Source organism: Pteropus vampyrus, unplaced genomic scaffold (assembly GCF_000151845.1).
Source record: "Pteropus vampyrus isolate Shadow unplaced genomic scaffold, Pvam_2.0 Scaffold1, whole genome shotgun sequence".
Classification (NCBI taxonomy): domain Eukaryota; kingdom Metazoa; phylum Chordata; class Mammalia; order Chiroptera; family Pteropodidae; genus Pteropus; species Pteropus vampyrus.
In genome coordinates this window covers 22,309,867-22,328,373 of record NW_011888782.1, presented here as the reverse complement: position 1 = coordinate 22,328,373, position 18,507 = coordinate 22,309,867, and the positions used below count along the sequence as shown (strand labels likewise).

The 18,507-nt window shown below is 38.3% G+C and overlaps 1 protein-coding gene across 1 annotated transcript in view; it reads left to right on the top strand.

Moving 5' to 3' along the window:
- The window catches only part of UMPS (uridine monophosphate synthetase), a 21,782-nt gene extending 5,097 nt beyond the window's left edge, over positions 1-16,685 (top strand). Inside the window, exons 2-6 of the mRNA XM_011368410.2 lie at positions 2,353-2,506; positions 4,406-5,077; positions 6,555-6,730; positions 8,277-8,391; positions 16,308-16,685. Of these exons, the coding sequence (XP_011366712.1) occupies positions 2,353-2,506; positions 4,406-5,077; positions 6,555-6,730; positions 8,277-8,391; positions 16,308-16,477 (1,287 nt within the window). The 3' untranslated portion in view covers positions 16,478-16,685. The remainder of the gene's footprint in view (positions 1-2,352; positions 2,507-4,405; positions 5,078-6,554; positions 6,731-8,276; positions 8,392-16,307) is intronic.
- Positions 16,686-18,507: the final 1,822 nt, after the last annotated feature.

The following is an 18,507-nucleotide window of genomic DNA, read 5'->3' as shown; positions in this document are numbered from 1 at the left end:
TTTTTTTTTTTCTTTTTGCTGTTTTGATTGGGTATTTTCCACTACCTTGTCTTCCAGATCGTTGATGTGGTCTTTTGCTTCATTTAATCTGCTTGATTCTCTCTAGTATATTTTTTTCATTTCAATTATTGCGTTCTTCATTTTTGATTGGTTCTTTTTTGTATTTTATATCTCTTTGTTGGGGTTCTCACCAAATTAATCTGTTCTTCTCCTGAGTTCATTGAACATCTTTATTACCAATGCTTTGAGCTTTTTATCTGGTAGATTGCTTATCTTCATTTTCTTTAGTTTTTTAAATGGAGTTTTTATTCTTTCACTTGAGACATGTTTTTTTGTCTCATTTTGGCTAACTCTCTGTTTGTTTGTATATATATTAGGTTGATTTGCTATGTTTCCTGGCCTTATGTAGAAGGAGTCCGGTGAGGATAGTGGCACAGTCCTTCTGGTCAACTGAGCCAGGTGCTCCAGGAGTGTTTTCTGTGTGGGTTGTGTGTACCCTCCTGTTGTAGTTGAGCCTTGATTGTTGCCGGCATATCAGTGGGTGGGTTGACCCTCAAGCTGACTGGCTGTGAAGGCCAACCTTGACTACAGGGGACAAACTGTTTTGTGGGGGCTGAGCCCAGGGAGTAGGAATCACTTTAGTGAGGCTCTTATGCCAGACAAGGCTGCATACACATCTGTGTGTTTGTGAAGCTTCTTGGATGTGGCTCTGGTGTGGTCTGGAACCTCTGAGGATGGGCTCTGGTGTGGTCATAGTTCAGCAGCTGCTTGTGCTGGGCTTTGAGGCACTTGAGAGAGGCAAAGGTGTGAGTCAAGGCTGACTGCCATTTGTACCAGGCTTGAGACCATTTGGTGGGAGTTACAATGCAAGCTCAGGCCGGCTGCCACACATGTGGGGTTTGTGGACCTTTGGGAGAGTCTGTAGCATGAGCTGAGGCCAGCCACAGCTTGTGTGAGGGTTGCGGACCTTTGGAAGAGTCTACAACATAAGCCTAGTCAGGCTGCTCTGAAAGAGGCTCCAACTGAGTGAGCAGGTTGAGTGAGGTGGTGTCTCAGGGAAAGACCAGGGCAGGAGGATCAGTGTTGACCAAATTAATGGAGAGCAGAAGTTTTTGCACCTGCCCATGCCAGGTTGGCTGGATGAGAGGAGAGCTCAACAAAGAAACAGTGGTGTCTGCTAGTATTTCCATCTCCTAAGAGTATTCTCCTGATCCCTGCTCCTCCAGCATTTGCCCTAAAGTTGGTCAGTGTAATTCATCCTCCATATGACCCAGGCCCTTCTCAAGCTGCTACCTCTATGCTGGGGCTTGGAACAAGTTTGTTTGTACTTGAGCCCTTTATGAGCAGTGTCTCAGTCTCCTGTAGCCCTTTATATCTTTGGGACGTTGTCCCCGCTGGTTTTCAAAGCCAGGAATTATTGAGACTCTTCTTCCCAGAACAGGAAGCCAGGTGTGGAGCTCTGACCCCTCATTCCTCAGGGGGAACCTCCAGAGCCTAGCTGTCCTTCTTGTGTATTAATCGCTATACCATGCATGTGGCACTGGCCAGATCTGCATCTCTGTCTCTCCTACCTATCTCTATGTGGCTTCTTTATATCTTTAGTTTTAGGAATTCTATTCAGCTAGTCTTCAAGTTGTTCTCAGTGATGGTTGTTCTATAATTCTGTTGTAATTTTGACGTGTTCATGGGAAGGAGGTGAGTTCAGGTTTTACTTACTTCGCCACCCTCGCCACTGGAATTTTGACAGGAATAGCATTGACTCTGTAGATTGCTTTGGTAGTATGGACATTTTAACAATATTAATTCTTCCAAATTATTAGTATGGTACATCTTTACATTTCTTTATGTCTTCAGTTCCTTTCTTTGTCTTCTATAGTTTTCAGTGTGCAGGTCTTTGACCTCCTTGGTTAAATTTGTTCCTAGATATTTTATTCTTTCAATGCAGTTGGAAATGGGATTGTTTTCTTAATTTCTCTTGTGAAACTTAACTGAAGACTTCTTTCAGGCAGGAAGTATAACTAGGTGATAGGCTTAAATACTGAAAACATAATGGATGAACTGAGGAAAACTGGGACGCCTCAGGGCCATCCGTAGTCTTTGGGATCAACGTCATAGCAGACCCTGAGTCTAGACAAATAGGTTCATTGTTGTGTTTTTATATTTGTAAATTGGAATTTATGCAGAGGGTAATTAAACAAAGGAATTTGTTATTTTTCTGATCAGGTTTGAGACTATTTCCTACTGGGTTATAGTATTGTTATGTTACATTATTTATACACTATTTAGTAATGTTATGTTACATTATTTATACACTATTTATAATAGTTTGTGTGTTTTTTTTTTTTTTTACAGGTTGCAGAAATTTTATTCCAAACTGCCCAAAATGCAGGGATCAATTTTGACACTGTGTGTGGAGTACCTTACACAGCTTTACCATTGGCTACAGTTATCTGTTCAACCAACCAAATTCCAATGCTTATTAGAAGAAAAGAAAGAAAGGATTATGGTAAAAATAAAAGTAGTATAAAGATTAAGTTGATATGTAATTTGATACTGCTAAAATTTTTTTTCCTAGGTGCTGATGTTTTACCAGAGTCACGTTGAATGTTCCTCATAGGTCTTTTAAGTTGTTATGGCTTATAGAATTTGTTAACTATTGCTATAAATCACCTTCCTTTCCTTTAGTGTCTGGGGTGAAATACTGTTTTTATTAGACAGTGAAAAAAAGAGCTTTTTTTGCACCATATCTATGAGACCCAGCATTTTTACCAGCCCTTCCTGCATCAGCAGAATATTCTAAGAACACATAACTTTCCCAATATATTTATATTTAAATCACATGAAGAGAAATGCATGAATAAAATTACTCTTATAAAACAATATAAATGCCATATGAAAATATTTTTTTTGGTGGCATAAAAGAACTTTTTTTTCATTATAGTTACATTGGTTAACGAAATCCAGTAAGTTTCAGGTGTACAATTCAACAGTAAGGCATATATATATACATTGCATTGTGTGTTCACTGCCCATAGTTTGAAATTCTTAATGAATATATTTTTTTCATGGGTCCGTGGCAATAGGTCATCAGGTGGGTGTTTTAAACATGTGGGCTTGCTTTAAAACCAAATCAACCTAAAAATATTGGAATTGACTTCATATTTGATATTAAGGAGGTAATAGGGTTTTTTGTTTGTTTTATGTTGAAGTCATAGTATTTCTGGTATAGTTTTTTTTTTTTTTTTAAAGAGTCCTTTTATAGGTGCATTCTAGAAATTTTCATGATGAAACATGATTTCTAGGCTTTGCTTCGAAAAATTATAGGGGGAGTGAGGGAGTGGAGATACAGCTGAAACAAGAGTTATTGACCATTAGTTGTTGAGTGGTGAGGTGCTGTGTTTGTTTTTTATATTTTATCTAGTTTTATTTGTTTGAAATTGTCCATTATAAAAAATAGTAAAAATACTGTTGCTGTTTGAAGGCAGTGTTTAACTATATGAATTTTTGCCCCTAAGGAAACTATTATTTCTATTTCCTTATTATATGTCTTCAAAAATATCTTAGAATATCATTATTTTTAAAATATATCTGTAAGTACTCACAGTCTTGTGTTCTTGTTTAAGCTAATTCAGTTAAACTTGCCAATTCTTCAAAGGGAAGAAAGGAGTTAAGAGAAAAGAAATGGGAAAAGGCAAAGGCGGTACCTGTGATAAAGCTCAAAAAGTGGGCAAAATGCCACCAATTTTATTTCTCTTTCAAAATAAAACAAATTTGGTAGTGAAAAATATAAAAATGAGTCTCTAATAAAATAAATCTATGAAGTCTTCCTCCTGAATTATTTATATTCTACAGATTATCTGAAAATAGTCTATAGTGGGGGTGCCTTGCATTATATAGTTCATAAAGTTGTAGTGATTGGTCTAAATGGTTGCTGAGTATTTCCCTCCTGAATTTATATCTGCAAAGGCCAATTTTTTGGCTGATCTTGAGTATGAACTGGTTTATTAACAGAAAAAAGAACATTCATTAGGATATTGGGTATTCTGTGTTTTATCACTTTCCTTGATCTAGATCTTGCTTTAAGAAACCTCATATTTGAAATTTTGATCATAAACATGTAAAATGGTGTTTATTTACACAGCAAAATAATTTGCTAGTTTTACTATAAATATTCTGTATATGTAATTTTGACAATTTGGAGATACAGACATTGAACAAACCGGTAATCAGGGCACATTGAAGATTCATCAGAAATAAAGTAGTTCCAAAGGAGATTATCAGAAAATAAGATTTAGATCATCCATCTCTTCATAAATACATGCCAAATTTATATTGCAAGATAAATCTTGAGTTGACTGATATATAAAATTTCAAATTGGAATCAATATAATTTTTTCTTTTCCAGGTACTAAGCGTCTTGTAGAAGGGGCTATTAATCCAGGAGAAACCTGTTTGGTCATTGAAGATGTCGTTACTACTGGATCTAGTGTTTTGGAAACTGTTGAGGTTCTTCAGAAGGAGGGCTTAAAGGTCACTGATGCCATAGTGCTGCTGGACAGAGAGCAAGGGGGCAAGGACAATTTGCAGGCACATGGGATTCGTCTCCACTCAGTGTGTACATTGTCCAAAATCCTGGAGATTCTTGAGCAACAGAAAAAAATTGATGGCGAGATGGTTGAGAGAGTGAAGAGATTTATTCAGGAGAACGTTTTCGTAGCTGCTGATCATAATGGTTCTCTCCCTTCTGTAAAGAAAGCACCCAAAGAACTCAGCTTTGACGCTCGTGCAGACCTGCCCAGGATTCACCCAGTTGCAGCGAAGCTTCTCAGGCTTATGCAAAAGAAGGAGACCAATCTGTGTCTGTCTGCTGATATCTCAGAGTCCAGAGAGTTGTTGCAGCTAGCAGATTCTTTAGGACCCAGCATCTGCATGCTCAAGACTCATGTGGATATTTTGAATGATTTTACTCTGGATGTGATAAAGGAATTAACAACTCTGGCAAAACGCCATGAGTTCTTAATATTTGAAGACCGGAAATTTGCAGATATAGGAAACACAGTAAAAAAGCAGTATGAAGGTAAGTATCATTCAGGAATCTGCAAGAATCAGAAATCCAGTTTAAACTGGCTGAAGGAAAAAAAAGGAAATGTATTGACTCACATCTCTGAAAATCCAGCCATAGAACAGGCTGTCAAGCGTGGTTGGATCGATGTCTTCTGGACTTGCTTTCTCTTCATGTCTCATCTCTGCTTTCTTCTTTCTTGACTTCTTTCTCAGGTAGGCACACTCTTCATGCCTACGCCAAATCAGTCACTGGGGTATAGAATACCTTTATTTAGGTATAGAATAGCTAAAACCTTTATTAGCGCCCCTGGGTAATATGCCCCGCACCTGGCGATGTGAGGTTGCTAACGCTGTGTAAACTTCTTGAACCAAGATCTGGTCACGGGTAGTTCCCTTTAAAGAAACCAAGGGTGCTCATGCCAGAGAAGGGGACATAGGTTCTAGGCAGGCAAAAATGACAGATGTTGGCAGCACACAGCGAGTTTTGATATTTGAATAAAAATTGCAGATATGGGAAATAATGCAAAAGTATAAAGTAAGATTTATTTTTAGTGGAAAAGAATTTAATATACAACTTAATTTTTTTGTTGTTAAATAGAAACTCAAAGTAGCGCATATGTTGAAAAAATTGGTTAATGCTCTGCCCATTTTTCTATGTAAATTTCTGTCCCATTGTACCTATTTAATGTGGTTTTTCACTTAGTCTTATATTTTATCATATTATTAAGACTTCTAGGCATCTTTTGAGAAAACTTAATTTTTTAAGTAATGTATGCATATTCTTAAGCTAGTTCTTTAGGATAGAGTTGTCTGTGACTTTTTTCATGTGCTTAAGGTGTTGTCTGTGACTTTTTTCATGTGCTTAAGGTGTTCTACTCTCATCACATTGCTTAGTTTAGTTTGTTGGCTAAAAGATAAACTTTCTACAGGTTTGCATGTAAGTTTTTAAAAAATCAGGGTTATTGCTGTCATCTTTTAAAATGAATACAATTGCCTATTCAAATTTGAAGAGCTAAAGAAACCTAATAATAAGTAGAAGATTTGAGAGATGATAAAGTTGCTGAGAGATCCCTACAGAATGAAAATTTGTCATCTTCAGAGGAATTTTAGAACGTCGATATCTTTGACCTCTATAAACACCTATCTTCAGTGGAGTCCATTTCTAATTGCATACATTTTATTAGTGGTCACAAGCTTCAGCCTGCAAGGAAAAAGTCTTAGTGTTACTGGTAAACTAAGTACAGAACTTGCAAGTTGGTTTTTTTTTTTTTTTTTTTTTAATTGTGATCTCTAAGCTAGCTACAAGGTGGACAGAAAATTTTCACAGTTGGAACCATAGGTCCACTGATAATCACTAAAATTCTTGAAATGTTTCACTATTTTATTAACATGTTACTAGATTATTTCATATTGTAGTTTGTTGGTTAGGCAAAAAGTTAAAGGTTTTTGTTTGAAGTTTGACAAACATCTTTTATCCCCCTTCTTCTTAGGTGGCATCTTTAAAATAGCTTCCTGGGCAGATCTAGTAAATGCTCATGTAGTGCCGGGCTCAGGAGTTGTGAAAGGCCTGCAAGAAGTAGGCCTGCCTTTGCAGCGGGGGTGCCTGCTCATTGCAGAGATGAGTTCCACTGGCTCCCTGGCCACTGGGAACTATACTAAAGCAGCGGTAAGTGACAGAGGGACAGAGGGACAGGGTGAGAGAAGGCCAGGCTGTTACAAGAGAAGAAAATATCTTAATTTGGGGTCTTGAAACCTGCTAAAAGAAAAAATCAGCTGTTGTCAGTGTGACAATATATTAATACTAGTTGGCTAGTATTCTCTGATATCTTTCAGGGGACACTTAAGAGATTTGAATTGTACTCCCAAGAGAGAAACACTGAAACACAGACTCTTGGTCAAATAAACATCTGCCTGTATGCTTGCCTGACCTTTAAGAGAGTTGGTGTTTTTTTTTTTCATCTCACCGTGAGTTGAAAATGAAAGATTCTACCCAGACGTGTAGTTTCTCAGACTCTCCCAAGTCTCATAGGGATGCATTCTCATGACAGTGGCCCACATGAAATGGCTTTACCTTTTTTAATCTTTGATATTGATATTATTTGGGAAAGCTCTTAGAGTCCAGACACATGGTTTCCACCAGTAACTCCCCCCATTATTAAAAACTCTTATTATACCACACACATTAATACTCAACCCCCACCCATATATATCAGAATAAAATGAGCAGTGGATGATTATCTAGTTAAAAAGTTCTTCACATTTTCCTCTGGTTAAGTTTCCTAGGGATAGTCACCTAGAGATAGATCACCTTTACAGGTATTATAAAGACTATTACTTTTTAGAAGTAATAGGAATTATTTTAATAACATTTTAATTCTTACATAGGAATTTATTTTTTCATGTGATTTCAAAGACTGTCTATGGAACTGTGAAGAACTCACATGGCCCTAGGGCCGGGTTTTAACCCACCCCTGAACTGTCCATAAATGTCTGTGATTTCCCAGCTCTCATAGCAGGGGGTCTATGAGTCAGTGCTAATATTTGGCATTCAGGAAGTCTGGGTCTGGCTCAAGGACAGGACATCACTAGTAGATAATCGTACTGGTGCCATAGAACAGTATGAGCCTCAGGGAAGAGCCAAATTAGAAAGTCAGACCTTTTAGAGAAACGTCTATGAATGTGAGGTAATGGTATAGAAACTGGAGACCAGTTGTTAGCAAATGTCAGAGAAGAGGGAAAGCGGTAGAAATGAGATTCCTTTAGCTCTTGACAACATCTGTTTTTTATATGGTGGCTGTCTTTGGATATGGAATACCCTGTGTAGGTAGGCAGTAAGTCTTTAATATGGTTCCATACCATTAGAAATGTATTCTAGAGTGCTCCCCTCATATTCTTTTTGGAAGTAGGTGGGTCCCCAAGCATTATTACAAATAAATAATTATGCAGCCTCTAAATTTTAGAAACACGTAAGATTTTTAATGTTTAGGGTATAGTTAATTGGGAGAAGGGGAGACATGGGGTAATGGAGCAAGTACGTAGATCTATATCTAAGATTACCTGTTTTACATATGAGTTTAATATGAAATGAGAAAAGACATCTGTAAAATAGCAAAGTTTATTACTAGTTAATAGAGCCAATTTTTTATTTGTAGAACTATTATTCTGTATGATTAACCGCTTTCTTCTGGTCTGTCCTGTTGCATTCTGTTTAGGTTAGAATGGCTGAGGAGCATTCTGAATTTGTGATTGGTTTTATTTCTGGCTCCCGAGTAAGCATGAAACCAGAATTTCTTCACTTGACTCCAGGAGTTCAGTTGGAAGCAGGAGGTAAATCTATTTGTTGGTCTTCCAAACTGCCTCTTTACCTAAGTCAGCAGAGGCAAAATGACGTTTTGTGTGTTATTATAAAGTTGCTAAAGAGAAAGTTTGTTTGTCTAGAACAGTAATGAATGAGCCCTTTTGCCTGGTGATACTGACCTAGATATGCAAAATAGCTTGCAGTCTAATTTTAGGATGAAAATTTAGAAAGCTACTTTTCATTGAAATGTGCCCAGATATTTTAATTATTTCCCAACTGATGTTCTGAATATGCTGCCAAAAAAAGATGATGTTCTATGCTCAAAGAAGAATGTGCTGGGCTAAACAAAATTAAACATTTGTTTCTTTGTTAGAGGACTTTGCAGAGCCTTTGATGAGCTATCTATTGTGACTCTCCAGTTGTCTTGTCTCTCAAGCTGACTTGAACATGTAACTCAGCAGTCTGAGAAGTAGAGTTGTAGTGGCTAAAACGCTGCAAATTTTCTCATCGATAGTCTCTAATCAGTAGAGGAATAATCTAGGTTATAAAAATAGATGTATTTAAATGTCCCGTGGGACTCAGTAAAGCTTTGTTTTTGAATGGGGAAGAAATGATGACCTGAAAAATTTTTATTCTTCCAGAATTGGCTATTGTGCAAGAAAGGTTGCTCATCCTAGGTATGGGAGTTGATTCTGTCGCACTCTCCATCTCTTTCCTTCTTTATGGATTAGGCTTAAGAAGTCGGAGATTAAAACTCTGAATAGTAGGGTTCTCAGCAAAACTATCTAAAATGAAAACAACCGTGCTTATCACCCTTCAGAGGAATCTGTCAGGTCGACATTCTGATGTTCTGTTTTTACATTGAAAATTTCAAAAGTTACCTTTAAAAATATTAAAAGTAGATTTTTATACTAGTCATTCTTGTGTAAGTTCCATCTACCTCTTGAGCTGTAAACATTTTGAGTCAGATTTGGATTTCTGGCCCTTCTGTTTAGTAACCATGTATCTTTGGACAGATCACTTCTTTCCATCTCATTTTCTTGGTAAAATGATGATAATAGTGTTGACCTCTTAGGGTTGTTGAAAGGCTTAAATGAGATAATGTACTTAAAGCACTTAATACAATGTTTTGACACAGAGTAAGCACTCTATGCTCGTCAACTGTTAATGTGCATTGTAAGCCCCCACAATTATTTGATTAGATAGTACAATTAGGATCTAGGCTTTTGGGGATATTTAAAGCATCTTGGATTTGAAAAATAGCCATTTAACAGGAGGCTTCTGGAACAATAGAATTTAAAAAAGGAAAAAGCAGGGTTTTGGTTCAAGGTGGCAATGTAGGAAGTCCTGAACTTACCTCTTCCATGGATACACCAAGTCTACAACTACATATGGAACAGTTTCCTCTGAGGGAAAAAAATAAGCTAGCTAAGGGAGGACTACATATCAGGTAAATAAGAAAACCGCATCAAAGTGGGTAGGAGAGGCTGGAGCAGAGTCTTAATATAAACCCCATCCTTGGCATGGTAACCCACAGTTAGGAGGGAACTCAAAACTCAGAGCTTCTCCCTGAGGAGTGAAGGGTTTGAACTGCACATCAGACACTCCAACTTTTAAGACTTAAACCTGAGAGATGAGTCCCCAAAACATCCAGCTTTGAACACTAATGGGGCTTGTGTCCATAAGACTGTATGTAGTGAGCTGAAAACAGCCCTTGAAGAGCTTGTACGCTCAGACCCACCCGCTGGTACCCACATTAAGTAGAAAGCTCATTTGATAGTATTACAGTGTTGGCCTGACGGGAAGGCATCTAACTTAACACATATCCAGGAGCTTGCTGTAATACTCTCCAGGGACAGAGGCTAGTGAGCACTGTCTTTGTGCTCTTCCTCTGCCTTGCTCTAGCCAGTGAGACCCATCTCTTTTGCTTTTTGTTTCCCACTGGGCGCCGTTTTTGCACTCTCTTGCTGCTGCACTCCAGAGCATCAGTATCTCTTGGGAGTTTTTACACGTGCCTCGTGCCCTGATTCTTGCAGCTGTTGCCCAGGGGACATCCCTTGATCGTTTGCCTCTAGAGGCTAGGGGAACTTGTGTTCCTGGAATCCCAATGGGACTGTAACAATTGCAGAGGCGATTCTTAGTAGGCGACCACCCCCAGGGCACTGCACCGACAGCATACTGAAACAGCCTTCAGTCTTTCTGTGAAAGAGGTCTGTTTGCTTGTCCAGGAGCTTTGGCCTGAGGAGCAGGTTTCTGATTTGACACACATCTAGTAGCCTACAGAAGTACTCTCAGGGAATAATGGCTAGTGGACACAATCTTTGCATTCTGCCTCACTCCAGATCACCTGTATCTCCCAGCAAGGAGCTTATACCTTTGGCGCCTTGATTTTTGCAGCTGCTGCTGACGGACACCTCTACATGGCCTTGTTCTAGTGGTCTGCAGAGCTTACAGGTCCCACTGGACTGTAACCAACAGAGAAAATGTTCTTAAACAGCTATTACCCCTAAGAGATAGCAAAAAGCAACAGACTTAGGAGCTCAGTCTTCCTGTGAAAGACAGGTGTATTTGTTAATCATCATATAGCTGCAGACTGCGGGGCAGGCTTCTAATTAAACACACATCTAAGGGCTGACTTTAATCCTTTCCAGAGACTGTTCAGAGGACAGGTGTTATCTCCCTGCTCTCCCTCTACTGTATTCCAGAGCTCTAGTATCTCCCAGAGGGGAGCTCTTACATGTATCTGGTTCTGTAGTTTTTGCAGCTACTGCCCAGGAGACACTCTTTCATTCCCTGGCTGTAATGGCCGGGGGTAGGGGGTTGGATGGGAGTGGGAGACTTGTGTTCCTGGGTCCCACATGACTGTAACAATTGGAGAGACAATTCTTAGCAGGCTACCTTCCCCAGGACACTGTGCAGACAGCATACTGAAACATTCCCTCAGTCTTTTTGTAAGAGGCCTATTTACTTGTCCTAGAGTTTCAGCCTGAAGGGCAGGCTTTAGGTGTGGCACACACATGGGGCCTACAGAGCTGTTCTCAGGGAGCATAAGCTGGTGGACACCATCTTTGTGCTCTCCCTCTGCCACGCTACAGTTTGCTGGTGCAGCCTGGAGCCCAGATTTTTGTGATTGCTGCTCAGGTGATACCTTCAGATAACCTGGCTCTGGTGGCCATCAGGGTTTACGCTTGTGGTCCCATAGGATTGTATATATTTGCATTCTTTAAAAGCTGCTGCCTAAGGATATGGCTTCCAATTATTCTGAATCTAGGTGCTGACTAGATCTTTTTGGATCACTGACAGGTGTTAGCACACCCTCAACTACTGGGAGCTATTAAAACTGTAATAGACTGCTTGGACAGTCAAAGGTTTGAGAGACAAGAGCTAGGGCAGGATTGAACACAGGTTCATCTGCTATACAAGGCCACTCCTTCAAGACTGGGAGAGGTGGTTATTTCATTTAATGCATTAAAACCAACATAGTCAACCAAAATGAAAACACAGGGATCTATATTCCAAACATAGTCAACCAAAATGAAAACACAGGGATCTATATTCCAAGCGAAAGAAAAACTTGGAAAAAAAACCTTTAATGAAATGGAGATAAATAATTTACCTGGTAGTGTTCAAAGTAATGGTTATAAAGATGTTCACCAAACTCAGAAGAATGGATGATAACTGTGAGAACTTCAAGGTAGAAAACATAAGAAAGTATAAATTAGAAGTCACAGAGCAGAGGACTACAGTACTGAACTGAGAAATCCATAAGAGGGGTTCAACAGCGGACTAGATGAAAAAAGATCCAGAAGAAAACAGAACAAAGTATCAGTGAATTCAAAGACAAGGCAGTGAACTCACCCATCAGAGCAGCAAAAAGAAAAAGAATGAAAAAAAGTGGAGATAGCTTAAAGGACTTATAGGGACATCAAGCACATTGACATTCACATTGTAGGTGTACCACAAGAAGAAAGGAACAAGAAAGGGACAGAAAAATTACTTGAAGAAATAATGCTGGAAAGTGTGCCTGACCTGGGAAAGGAAATGGACACGCAGACACAGGAATTGCAGAGAGGCCACACCGAGGCACATTGTAATTAAGAGTGTCAAAGGTTAAAGACACAGAATGTTAAAAGCAAGAGAAGAACAACTTGTTATATACAAGGGAATTCCAATAAGACTGATCAGATTTTTAAGCAGAAACTTTTCAGGCCAGAAGATAGCAGCATGACACATTCAAAGTGCTGAAAGAAAAAAAAAACTTCCAACAAAGAACTCTACCCATCAAAATCATTCAGAATTTAAAGAGAGAGAGTTTTCCAGATCAGCAAAAGCTAGAGTTCATTATCACTAAAGTGGCCTAACAGGAAGTGTTAAAGGGACTTCTTTAAGCTGAAGAGAAAGGGCACTGGAAAGGTAAATATATAGTAAAAGTAGTGGATTAATCACTTATAAAGCTAGTTTGAAAGTTAAAAGACAAAAGTAGTAAAAATGATTTACAGTAAGTTAAGGGATATAGAAAAGCTGTAAAATGTGACCAAAAAAACCTGGGGGGAATAAGAATGTAGAGCTTTAGAATACAAACAAACAAGTTGTTATCAACTTAAAATAGACTGTTACAGATATAAATTGTTATATGTAAGTCTTATGGTAACAAATCAAAATCTTATGAATCCTATAGTGGGTACACTAAAGATAAAAGAATCTAAGCATACAACTAAAGAATATCATCAAACCACAAAGATGAAAGAACAGAGAGGAACCACAGAACAGCCAGAAATCAATTAACAAAACAGCCAGAACAGCCAGAAATCAATTAACAAAATGGCAATAAGTACATCCCTAACAAAAATTAATTAAATGTAAATGGAGTACATCTTCCAGTCAAAAGACAAAGTGGCTGAATGGATTTAAAAAAAAAGGCCCATATATATGCTCCTTACAAGAAACTCACTTCAGATGTAAAGACACACACCTACTGAGGTGAAGGGATGAAAAAAGATATTATATGCAAAGGAAACCGAAAGAAACCTAGGGTATCTATACTTATTTCAGACAAAGACTTTAAAACAAAGACTGTAATAAGAGACAGAGAAGAGCATTACACAATGATAAAGGTGTCAATCCAAGAAGAAGCTATAACATTGATAAATATGCATCCTACATAGGACCTACATATATAAAGCAAATATTAACAGACCTAAAGGGAGAAATAGACAGAAATATAATAATAATAGAAGCCATAATACTTCACTTACATCACAATAGATTACTTAGAAAATCAATAAGGAAACATTGGCTTTACTTAACCGACATGTTAGAACAGATGGATTTAATAGATATATAAAACATTTCATCCAAAAGCAGTAGTATACACATTCTTAAATGCACATGAAACAGTATCCAGGACAGATCATATTTTAGGCCACAAAACAAGTCTTAATATATTTAAGAGGATCGAGATCATATCAAGTATCTTCTCTGACCGCAATGGTATGAAACTAGAAATCATAAGAAGAAAACTGGAAAATTCACAAATATGTGGAGATTAAACAACATGCTGCTGAACAACCTATGGGTCAGAGAAGAAATCAAAAGAGGAAATTCTTGGGAAAAAAATAGAAATACAACATACCAAATTTACAGGATGCAGCAAAAACAATTCTAAGAGTAAAGTTCAGAATGATAAAGTTCTGCCTCAAGGAACTAGAAAAAGAACAAAGTCCAGTAATAATGGAAGGAAATAAAGATCAGAGCAGAAATAAATGAGACTAAAAAGATCAATGAAACTAAGACCCGGTTTTTGAAAAGAAACAAAGATTGATAAACCTTTAGCTAGACTCACCAATAAAAAAAGGATTCAAATAAAATCAGAAATGAAAGGGATGTTCCAACTGATACCACAGAAATAGGATCATAAGAAACTACTATCAATTACATGTCAACAAATTTGACAACCTAGAAGAAATGGATAACTTCCTAGAAACATACAAGCACCCAAGACTGAATCATAAAGCAATTGAAGTTGTGAACACACATTACTTACTAGTAGAGATTGAATCAGTAATCAAAAACCTCCTAACAAAAATCCAGGACCAGACAGCTTCAGTGGTGAATTTTTACAAACATTCAGAGAAAGAGTAATACTAGTCCTTCTCAAACTCTTCCAAAAAATAGAACAGGAAATGCCTACAAACTCATTTTACAAGGCCAGCATTACTGATACCAACACCAGACAAAGACGTCACAGGGAAGGAAAATTACAGTTCAATATCCTGACGAACATCCAGGCAAAAATCCTCAACAAAGTATTAGCAAACTGAATTCAAAAATACATTAAAAGGATCATACACTATGATGATTTAATGAGATTTATTCTAGGGGTGGAAGGATGGAGGAACATCCACAAATCAAACACGTTAACACCACTTTAACAAAATGAAGAATAAAAATCATATGATCATCTCAATAGATGCAGAAAAAAACATTGGACAAAATTCACATCCATTCATGATGAAGACTCAACAAAGTGGGTAGAGGGAACATACCTCAATATAATAAAGCCTGTAAATGACTGTCCCACAGCTAACATTATACTTAGTGGTGAAAAGCAGAAAGCTTTTCTCTAAGATCAGAAACAAGACAAGGATGTCCCCTCTCACCACTTTTATTCAGCATAATATTGGAAGTCCTAGCCAGGGCAACTAGTCAAGAAATAAAAGGCTTCCAAATTGTAAATGAAGAAGTAAAATTGTCACTTGTTTGCAGATGACATACAAGAAGTCTTAAAGACTCCACCAAAAAAACTGTTGACGTTAATAAGCTAATTCAGTAAAAATTGTAGTATACAAAAATCTGTTGCATTTCTATACACTATTCAACTATCCAAAAGGGAAATTAAGAAAAACAGTCTCATTTACAGTTGCATCAAAAATGAAAACCTTAGGAATAAATTTAATCAAGGAAGTAAAAGACCTGTCCACTGAAAACTACAAGACACTGTTGAAAGAAACTGAGGAAGACACAAATCTATAGAAAGATGTTCTGTGCTCATGGATTTGAAGACTATTATTAAAACGCCCATACTGCCCAAAGCAATCTACGGAATCAGTACCATCCCTATCAAAATTCCAATGGCATTTTTCCTAAAAATAGAAGTTTCAAAATTTGTATAAAAGTGCAAAAGACCCTGAATAGCCAGACTAATCTTGAGAAAGAAAACACAGCTGGAGGCATCACACTTCCTGATTTCAAACTGTATTGCAGAGCTGTAGTAATCAAAACAGTATGGCATTGGCATATTAAAAACAGACCTATAGATGAATGGAACAGAATAGACCTCAGAAGTAAACCCACACATATATGGTCAATTAATTTACAGCAAAGGAGCCTAGAATATACAATGGGGAACGGACAGTTTCTTCAATAAAGTGGTGTTGGGAAAACAGTATATCCACATGCAAAAGAAAAACTGGATCACTATCTTATACACAAAAATTAACTCAAAATGGAATAAAGAGTTGAATGTAAGACCTGAAACCATAAAACTCCTAGAAGAAAACATAGGTTATAAAACAGTGTGTCACAGCGATTCTGAAATGTGTACTAAAATTGTCTTTAATTGTAAGGCCAATTTTTATTCTTATCTCTTTGGTATTGAACCTTTCTTAGCAATACAAGAGAATTACTTCTTTGATTTCTGATACTGTTAAACTATAAATGCTCTATATTAGACATTGAAAAGGAATTGGTTAGCTCGTCTTCATTGTGGAGGTCTCTGGCCTACTCAGGGGATGTTTTCACCTGCTTTAACTCACTTAATGGAAAGGCATGGAAAGCAGGAGCGTATTTTTATGTAAAGCTAGTTAGATACTTTTTCAGGAAAGTTATGTGACAGGTTTTCTGATGTTTTATATTATGTTAATCAGTAACTTTTCTGTTTTTGCAGGGGATAATCTTGGTCAACAGTACAATAGCCCGCAAGAAGTTATTGGCAAACGAGGTTCTGATATCATCATTGTAGGTCGGGGCATAATAACATCTGCTAATCGTCTGGAAGCAGCTGAGATGTACAGAAAAGCCGCCTGGGAAGCTTATTTGAGTAGACTTGGCGTTTGAGTGTCTGGAATACCTTTTGTGAAGGCCATGAAGATCCATTGTCTCTTGAGATATACTGGCTGGAAATAACAAGCAGCCTTTAATACTGCTTGAATTCTTCCATGGGTCCTCTGTTGGAATGACTTCAAGAGTTATCACAGTGTTTAGGAAATACTGAATGGCTTGTAATCACTGCATTATTGCTATAATAAATTCATTTTCAAAAATTTTTTTAGTGAGACTGGTGTTGGTTAGGCAGTCACAGCCCTGTCTGCGTTAAGGTCTTCCACACTTGAGGGTCCCCCCTTGCCAATCTGTAAATCAGACCGATTCTTTTAATTGCCATGACAAAACTTTTAGGACATTAAGAGGCTAAAACCAGTACATCTCTTGCGTCCTTTATTCTGTGTCTAATGTGATGCCCAAAGAATATTAAAATATTAGCTCCTCTCCTCTTAAAAGTGATAGTCCAGGTATCCAAATGGTGCTGGTTCCCAGAACTGCCATTACTCACCCACCAGAGTCCAAGGTGGGGAAGGGGGAAGATGACAGCCCCTGAAGATAATATCTGGCTTTCATTTAAAAAAAAATGGAGAGAGCTTCTGACTCATTTCTTTCCTTGTGCAGCAGCTGTGCACCTGTGCTGAAATCCAGTCACAGCTGCTTTGGGCCTTATTTGGATTACAAATGGACAAGCTCCTCCATTTCCTTAAAAAGACATCAGCATCAGGAGGTCTAAGGTTCCAATTGAAGGTTTACTAGAGGATCTTACATAATGTCCCAACTGTCATTGACAGGAAAGTCAGCCTTCACCAGAAATAAATTGGAAGGCCCAGCAATGGAGCTGATGTTGTTAACTACATCTCTGGGTTCCACCACATTTCTGTGGCGGGGCCAAGGATATCCACCTTTCCTCACAAGTCTCACCTTCACACATGTGGTATAACCAGTTAGGCAGCCCTCTCTTCACGCTTGTCCCAAATGCACTATTTCTCCCAGAAATTCCTCCGAATTTCTGGAGGACCTCTGTTCTCCAATACTGATATAAATTTTCCCCATTTCTATATTTCTTTGGTCTATTCAGGAAGGAACTTGGAGGGAATGGGGTAAAGGGTGTGGGCTCAGATGACTATTTTGAAATGATCCCACTGCACATTCAAGGCCCTTTTTGAGCAGGGCCAAGGTGGCAGTTGCATTTGAATGTTCTATTCTGATTTCACCAGCACATTCGTGATCTGCCTTTTCTTATTATCTGGGTCATTCCTACAGATAGTGGCAGGTATTAGAGGTCACTTGGCATTTCCTCAAGGTGACAACTGTTCCCATCCCTGACTGACCCACTCTTCTGACTCAGATGGAAGGAAGCCTGGGATTTCAGCTCAGGTTTTCACTGCATTTCCTGGTGTCTGCAACTTAAGAGCTGCTCTAATGTCCCAATAATGCATCTCCAGAGAAATCCCCTATGGAAAAAGCAAACTACCAAAGAATAACACCAGAAGGAAAACGGTGTGACCCTTGGGAATACTCTGAAGAAGCAGAATGTTAGGAAGAGGAAGAATAGTAAAACTTATAGGAATCTCTTGGATGTCTTCAGTCTTGGTGATCTTGAGGCTGAGAGACCTTTGGAGTGATATACTGGAGTCTCTTGTGGCCACTTAAATGGACTTACTAGGTCAGTGGTTTTCACACTTTAGCATGCATCAGAAACACCTGGAGTCTTAAATCAGATGCTGACCCCAGGCCCAGCGTTTCTGACTCTGGATAGTATTAGGATGGGGCGTGAAAAATTGCATCCCAAATAATCTCAGGCAGCACTAATGTTGCAGGGACCACACTTTGAGAACCACTGCACTGGTTAGTCACATTTTTCTTCTGCAATGAGATGGTCTTGGGGTCTGCCTCCCTTTCCTGCTGAGTCACCTACTCCTTCAGAAGTGTAAACTTCCACACCAGGATGCTGGTGCTACCTGTTCTGTCATGGAAGTTCACTCAGGGCCCCTTCTAGGTAACTTGAAGGGAGATCAGAAGAGCATCAAAGAATCACCTGGCCC